The 8531-nt window shown below is 30.4% G+C and overlaps 2 protein-coding genes across 7 annotated transcripts; both read right to left on the reverse strand.

Annotated features, from left to right (window-relative positions):
- Window positions 1-386: 386 nt before the first annotated feature.
- On the reverse strand, window positions 387-2142 carry LOC146872475 (uncharacterized). The gene is made up of 2 exons (XM_085661754.1): window positions 2003-2142; window positions 387-1941 (listed from the first exon to the last, which is right to left on the reverse strand). The coding sequence occupies exon 2, from the start codon at window positions 1868-1870 to the stop codon at window positions 1301-1303; it is 570 nt and encodes a 189-aa protein (XP_085517880.1). The 5' UTR covers window positions 1871-1941; window positions 2003-2142; the 3' UTR covers window positions 387-1300.
- A 115-nt stretch (window positions 2143-2257) lies between these two features.
- LOC146872476 (uncharacterized) lies at window positions 2258-8486 on the reverse strand. Of its 6 annotated transcripts, none has more exons than XM_085661756.1 (5): window positions 7674-8306; window positions 6778-7442; window positions 6606-6683; window positions 2986-3112; window positions 2258-2533 (listed from the first exon to the last, which is right to left on the reverse strand). In XM_085661756.1, exons 2-5 carry the CDS (start codon window positions 6819-6821, stop codon window positions 2513-2515), a joined length of 270 nt encoding a protein of 89 aa, XP_085517882.1. In that variant the 5' UTR covers window positions 6822-7442; window positions 7674-8306; the 3' UTR covers window positions 2258-2512. The 6 variants fall into 6 exon arrangements, 5 of the variants coding, with proteins under 5 accessions (XP_085517882.1, XP_085517881.1, XP_085517885.1 ...); XM_085661755.1 differs by having other exon boundaries at window positions 2258-2576; XR_014983057.1 differs by lacking the exons at window positions 2258-2533; window positions 6606-6683 and adding an exon at window positions 8345-8486 and having other exon boundaries at window positions 7275-7442; window positions 7674-7911.
- Window positions 8487-8531: the final 45 nt, after the last annotated feature.

An 8531-nucleotide genomic window follows, 5' to 3' on the forward strand; every position in this document is an offset into this window, starting at 1 on the left:
GTATTAAATCTTCTATTAATGGGAATGGTTGTGATGTAACTATCTTGTTTAATTCGCAGAAATCTATACACAATCGTGATCGTTTGTTTTCATCTCTTTTGAATGCTAAAGTTACTGGTGCTGCAAACGGACTATAAAATTCTTCAATTAATTTATTTTCTAATAGTTTTGCCACCTGATTTTCTATCTCCTTTTTATCCTGTATAGTGCATCTATATGGTCTCTTACTGTAGTACTTATCAACCGGTAAGTCTATTCGAGCTTCGTAGTCCGAAACGGTGCCTACATCATATTTGTTTTTTGCAAATATAAAATTATACCTTTCTATAAGTTTTTTATCCTTGTTTTTTTGTTGTATTGTCCAAGTGATTCAAATCCGATCTAAATTCGTCTTCATTCACATGTTCGTTAAAATTTATTTTAACTTCTTTTATTTCTTTCTTTCTATCCAATGTATTTATATTTTTTTTTGTTTGTGTTTCTCTCTTTTGAGATATTTGTAAGTTCATCCTGAGTTAGTTTGAATTTCTTTATCATATCTAACCCAATAATGGAATCTTCAAAGTCATTTCTTTCTACAATAAATACATCAATGTATTCCTCTTTATCGAAAATTTTTACTTTAATGGTTACTAAACCTTTTGTTTGTTTCACACCATTGACTGTCTTTAAAAATATTTTATTTTTATCTTTTGTCTCTTTTTTTTATTTTGACTAGTCTCGAATTTATTAGAGAGACTTGGGAACTTAAGTCATATGTTCCGTTTATCTCTAACTTCTCTGCTAATACTATCTTTACTTTGATCAATGGTGTGGTTATTCGTTTTTTTTGTTCCTTGCATAGGTCCACTTCTATCATCGAATTGCTTCCATTTATTCTGGTTTCTTTTCTATTTTCCTTTTTGAACCAACAGGAGTTCTCTGAATGATATCTAATGCCTTTGTTTAGTTTTTCACAATTCTTACACGGTTTCTTTTCTTCAAGTTTCTTTTTTGTAAAACTGTTCTTATTTATTAGACTTTCACATTTTTTTATTTCTTATAGTAATTCTGTTGAATTTTGACAATTTTCTCTGTCTATTTTATCTCTTATGAATTCTGGTAATCCTGCTGCTATAAGCATTATCACGGTCCCGATTATCAGGGTACCGATATTATTGTCCACATCCAGTAGTAGTTTTTCTTTCCTCATAGCGTACTCTATTAGTGAACCTTCTTTATATCTGTAGGATATAGCGTATATACTTGTACTTCATCCCATGTCTGCAAATGATTTCAAGAATCTCTGTTTCCATTCGTTTCAACCAGCCTCTATTGTCAACGCTGTTAGTGCTGCTGAGTGCCAGTCTAAACATACCCTGTCAAGGAATAATCTTAGAATTTCAATTTTTGTGTTATCTTTTTTAATTTCGAATCTTTGACATTCTTTTTCAAATGTCTCCAACCATTGTTCTGCATTTGAGTGTCTACATTCAAATTTTTCGATCATGAATTTTTCCGATATACCCTTTAAATCTATTTGGTATTCTTTCTTCTGTGTGGGTTCTATTATATTTGTTTCTACTATTTCTTCTAGATATAGATCATTAAACATTATATTGCCATTTTCATCAAAATACGTACTATCCATTTCTCGTGTGCATTTAATCCATATTTTTCTTTTTTTACCTCTTAGATTGAGGCTTTTTTCCATTCTCTTATAGCTTTTTGTTTTTGTTAGTTCGCTGTGGTTATTTACAAATTTTTCATTTTCTAGTAATATATATTTTTCATTGTCCTCAGTTGTGATAGAGGTTATGGCAATCACGTTTGTCTTTCTATCGCTCGGTGATGCCATACATTTAATTGCGAATTGTAGTTTTCTTTCCATTATAAACCAAAAATTATCTGTTATAATATCTCGGATTGATTACGTGAGCTGATAAACGAAAATATGTTTCTCTGTGAACAAAGTAATAAATCTTTATTTGTTCATTAATACTTATTTGCTAATTAGTCTTACCTGTGAACAAAGAAACGACAATTTACGTTTATTATTCACACTATTTAAATTTTATTTAATATATATTATCTAATATAAATTTCCTTATAAACTCTCGTGCTACTTCTCTCTTCTACGTTCTATTTCCTACTGCCCGTTTCTCTTGCAAATCTTAACGGCTCGATTTGTAGGTAACAAAAGAATTTGTAAATAATAAAGGACAATGGAAGAGGGGGCCATAAGAAGCGCGGCAAATCTACCTGAAAAAAGTATACTTTCTTTACATATATATATGTATGTGTGTATTTTGTATTTTTACATATGTGTGTAAAGGTACAAAGTGCTGGTAGAAGCTACAAAATCGGTTTCTGGAAAAGAAATGTACAAATTCTCTCAAATTTTATTCATTATGGAAAATTTTATTGCAAATGAACTAAACTTTATTTACAGCAATAGCCATCAATACCGTCCTTCTTTTTAATCAATACCGAACTTGCGTATTTTAGTATACTGGATTTCACAGTTTATGGTTCATCCATTTATCGATTGAATCTAATGTATCAATGAAAGAAATATTTATGGAAAATCGTCTTTCCTATAATCATTATTGCATACTATAACATTGGTATTATTTGAATGAATATACGCATGCTTATATTTTAGGTAAGTTAACCCGAACCTGATATCATATCGTATTTCAGTTACACATCGGGCTTAACACAAATCGTTAATGCATAAGTATGTTTATTGATATATACATTCTCTACAAAACTTTCTGATGTCACAACAGTGTTTAAGCTTTTTAAACACACAATTTCTCTGTCAATTTGTGGTTAATTTACTTGTGGTTAATTTAATTTTATATATTGCTCAAGCTTTATCAAATGCAGATTACTACCAATATCAATTAATGCAATGACTTACTTATCTTTTATCTCAACAAATTTATATTTCTTACGATCACCTAACACAACTGTTTTACAAACATTAAAAAATTTACTTACTTCTCGCTTTTCTTTTTTTATACTTCGCTGCCACATATCCAACGACCACATTCGAAACACTTTCGTCCTTTTTGTTTCAGTCGACATATGCAGCTTCGTGATTCTTTCTGCAGTTACAGGAAAATTTCTGTAAGAAGTTAAAATAAAACTGAAAATGTTTCTCCATTAATCTCATATTTATGAGAATAATGAGGATATATTCATAGATATATTTTATAAATATATTACAAGAAATATTTCAAAGATTTTAATTTAAGTTAATTTTTATATTTTTGATCAGAAGTATTTAACAATGCTCCATAAGCTAAATTGTTATTCTATCAATATCAAATAATACAGATTTATTTTTTATGTTAAAGTACCGTAAAATGCTCAAATGTAGAACATTCTTTATCAATAATTTTTTAAATATTTAAGATTATAAAAGAAATAAATTTTATATTTATAAATTAAATGTACGTATACGGTAATAATAAAAGCGATTATTGGATAAATGATATATTTAATAACATTAAAAATTAATTGTTAAAACCTTTTTCTTCTTTGAACTAGATCATATAAATCAACGTAATCGAAGGAAATTATGAATCAGATTAAATATTTAATAGCCATAACTGTGTTATTAAAATGATAAAAATAAAATTAGGTAAATTAAGAAAATCAATAAAAAGTAATATACAAAGTACCCAAGAGGTGAAACATTGTGTGTGTACGCACAGAATTCATAACAGAATCGTAATTATTGAAAAACAGAGGTCTTGAGAAAATAGAAAATAGAAAAAACAGATGTATGATGATGATAGGTATCGTACTAGATGTAATATCAATACAGAAAGAAAGAAGGAATCGTGAAGTGGCACCACGTTGGCTAACACGGAGCGTTATTGATTGACAGTCGTAATATTAAAGTACTTTTATAATCTAATTATTAATTGCTGTAATTATTGATATCGTGTTTTATAATCATAATAAAGATTATGTATAATAAAAACAAGAAACGAATAACCTTGGCACACCAAATATCTATAATCATTAATCAAAAAGCTGAAAGGAGTATTGTTTTTATATTATGATTTGCAAATCATTAGTTTGTTTTGTAATTATAAAGGAAAGAAAGAAATGTACAATAATAAAGCAGAAAAATATAAAAGAAAGCAAGAGTACGAAAGAGAAAAAGAATAAAAAGAGAGAAAAAGAAACTGTTTGCATAATAATATGCAAAGATAAGATTATCCAATTATATAATTATATTAACATTTCGAAATAGTTTCCCGTAATTTATTCGAAATAAAATTGTTATGGGCGGAAGATGATATTAACTTTTTTTATAAAGATTACTTATCTATTTCTCGAATAATTTATTTCCTTATTGAGCGACGATTTTATATATATTTTTATATCATTATTTATTAATGTTCTTTTTCATTGAAATGGATATATAACAATATATATATATATATTGTTACTTAATGTGCAAAGTTCTTTCTACATAGTGGGTTGTCAACGATAAAACCCTGACCTCGCTAAATTGGTGACCTCGACGTGATCTTTGTGCATCAAGAGCAACTATAAAAAGGAAAACGTATCGGCGTCAGCCATCCTGCCTCATCATAAAATATGATCCTCATGTTCAGGCACCTAAAAAAGAATCACAAGAACCGAACACCATGTCAAGAGCCAACAGTGTACATACAGACCTATTAGGATTCGGCGCGAACTTGTATCCAATTCCCATAAATCAACAACAACGGCAAGTTAAATACATTGGTGTCATAGAAGATACAGACTCATTCTGAGTAAAGGAACTCATTCTGAATAAAGGAATCAAAACAACAACGGACAAAGGACGCCACAGAACATTGCGATAACTTCACCTATCTCAACAGCGTTAATGATAGGAAAAATAGCAGGAAATATTTTTGGTATGCAGAACCTGCACAATTATAATCAATTGCTAGCCTATAACAACATAATGCGTGACAAATATTATTCCATGAGTCAACTTAAATTGATGGCATTTACCAAAAATCGATCGGATCTCTGGTTCATTATGGCCGAAGCTGAATTCACTACTTATAGAATCGTCGACGATAAGGTAAAATACCTGACGATCCTTAAAGCCCTGGACCACGACACAATCGAGCTGATTTCTATCATAATATGATAGAAGCCCTACAGAAAAGTACAAAATTCTCAAAAACGCGATAATCTCACGACTCTTATTACAGACAAAAACAGGTAAAGAAATGTTTACATGAGTCAAGGCTTGCAAATAGAACACCTTCTCAGCTCCTGCGACAAATGCGTAAATTAGCTGACAGTTCCTTTGATAGTACCATATTGCGCCAAATTTGGCTTGAACGAATATCAGGACATATCAAACCGCATCTGATTTTTTAAAAATTTACCGCAAGTAGATTTCCGTTTGATACTATAGCTGAGTTTGCAGACCGTTTTTACGAACTGATGTCGTACGATCAACAGAATAACCAGATCATGGCAACTTCTGCACGTACATTATCCTGCATTACCGACTCTTCAGGACATTGACTCAAAGATTATAGAAATTCAAAAATCTCTTATGATGGAGATCAATAAGCTAAAATCACAACTCACTCTACTGCAACAACAAAACCAACAACTGTATGTAGCACAACTGTAGCAAACCAAGATGACTGACATCTACACACAATGATATCTGTTATTATTTGCCAACGAAGCAAAACGTTGCACTTACAACTTACCTTGCAAATTCATTTCAACAACCATACTGAGAACAACAAATTAGGAAAACTAACATCGCTGTCTTCAATAGGAACAGTGAAAGATTGCATCTCAACATCGCTGTCTTCAATAGGAACAGTGCAAGATTGCATCTCAAGACTAAAAAAGCTCCGTATATATATTTACAACTACATTACCAAACAGAAATTTCTGATTGACTCTGAGTCCATCGTGTCCATATACCCGCAAAAAAGTTCCGTAAAAACTGAAATTTCGATTCACTTGCATTGTATGCTGCAAATTCACACATACAAATAAACACATATGGCATTAAAATCATCAACCTTGATTTAAATCACCGCAGAAATTTCTCCTGGTCTTCCATCATCGCAGATGTGGAAACAACAATCATCGGAGTTGATCTCTTAACTCACTACAACCTGCTGATTGATTTAAATCATCAACAACTGATAGATCCAGTGATTCACCTCTTATTAAAAGGAAAAGCAATGGAAGCACAGCATTATGACATCTCAACTATAAGTTCAGATTTACCTACTAAGTATGCTGAACTCTTTAATCACTTTTTCGTTCCAATCGTTCAATTTATCGCCAAATAAAAATTTCAAATAAGCCAATGCTTTGATTTGCACTTTCTACTATCGTTATTATAGATATTATAGATATCTCTCGAACCTTCGATGATGCTTTAGCACGTGGACTTTTTGTTCTTTTCCATAAAAACCTTGAAAACTGAAAATACAGAAACTTTAACTAATGGATCCCTAAGATGATTATTTTGTTTTTCAGATATCCACATATTTGCACTGCTAGACGATATATTTACTTACCAAAGCGTCTACCGCTAAAATGATCCATTGAATAGATAAACGTACGTGTGAGGATAGATTGCCATAGTAAGATTGATACAAGAACGTGGTCCACATCTTATCCTTCTTTCATCAACGATCATTCTACGACCATAAAACAAACCAATTTCCACATTCAATTAGCAGAAAATATGTTCCGTATGATAGATGAAACAAAATTCCATGACAGTTAACTAACATGAGCTTTTTTACCATTGGTCTCCATACAATCTTCAGTGACATTCTCTTTAAGCATCATTTGTAATAAACTGCTTTTCTCCTCTTCTACGATTGTTATAAGGCTAAGCAAATTCGATAAATAAATTAGTCTGTCTTCATCTCTATGTTCTTCAATATCCTTTCAGATGATTCCGATGATCTCTTGGATAGTTCTTTTGCTTTTCTCAATTTTTGCGTACATAATGAATCTTTCGGTAGAGAATATAATGAATTTTTCGACGAGACATCGACTAATTGACGAATACATATTATCGAATGATATTCCTGAACCCTAAGATATTTTCCTTTTCTATTTTCATACGAATAATAACCGTTCTTATTCAATGAAAATCCAGTAATCATGGAGGATTGAACAGTTTGTTGAGGCATGATTTTATTGTGGCGATATTCTTGTTGAGGATCTAATAATTACCAACGAGAACAGAACGAGATGAAAATACAGACTCTTGAACATACCAATTGAAAGCCAGTCCAATCTATTGCACAATGGAATATTCCTTTGTTGCGTTCATTTCTTTAGCATAGTAATAATCCAGTGCATAATGATACATTTCTAGATCGACGTCATCATTTTTTATTCTTAAATGAAATAATAGATTGCTGAGCATCAATGATTGGCCAATTCTGAAACATTGTACATTATATTAGTCATACATTGACATAATTTGAAAATAAAGAAAAAATACACTTTTGAAGCAAATATTTTACTTAATAATAATAATAAAGTCATTATCATCTCATATTTTTTTATCAGGAATGATAGAAAAAACTTGCGGTTTACAAAAACAATAACAGAATTATTTATTTGATGGAATATTTATTAAATTCTATTTTGCTTAGTGATAAACTATATACCAATGCTAGAATATTATCAATTAACAGGATACTTCTTTTAAAACATTTTGTCAATTCTCTGATTGACGACTGCGACTCAGATCCGTTATTATTCTTTCTAGAAATCTTCTGGCCTTCCCACATTTTAACAATATGGTCTTCCAGACTATATTTTGATCCTCTTTCAATGATAAATATAGTACATTCCCTTGTAAAACACTGCTTCATATCAAGTAAAAACGTCTTATTAAATGTCGGTCTGAAATAAAATGTATTTTGGATATAATAATAGCTAATAAAAATAATTGTTAAGAATAAGTAATACTATTAATAAAACCAATTAATTAAAACGAATAATATAATGGAAAGGTTCCAGTATCAGCTTCTTCAAGTTATTATGCTTTATTTTAAAAATAATTTGATCCGTTTTATTTCTTGATGCGTTAAAATCTTTCGATTAAACTCATATTTAGAGGTTAGTTTTTAATTTCTACAAACGAATATCATTTAATAAACTTTCAACGTGCTAATTTTGGTTCCAAGGTCGAAAATTTACTGAAAGATTCATTAAATGAATGATATAAATAATGCATAATATGACATATAAGAAGCAATTAGTACTTTAACTAAAGACTTTGTAAGAATACGCCATTCGACAAATATAAAAAGAAATACTAAGCTTAAAAACCTACCTCATCCTTCTCAAGAGCGTGCGTGATTGCAGCGACAGGTATGGACAAAATATCAATTATAAGTGAAAGTGGCGATGACTGTCCCCACCATGCACCAATATCCAATAATTGTATAAGCTTGCATTGGTCATAACATATCAATCGGTTTCGTTTGAGTAGAGTAAGTAATGTTAGTTAAAAATGTATC

This window comes from Vespa mandarinia, chromosome 16 (genome assembly GCF_050613455.1).
Source record: "Vespa mandarinia isolate Hongniang chromosome 16, ASM5061345v1, whole genome shotgun sequence".
NCBI classification, from domain to species: domain Eukaryota; kingdom Metazoa; phylum Arthropoda; class Insecta; order Hymenoptera; family Vespidae; genus Vespa; species Vespa mandarinia.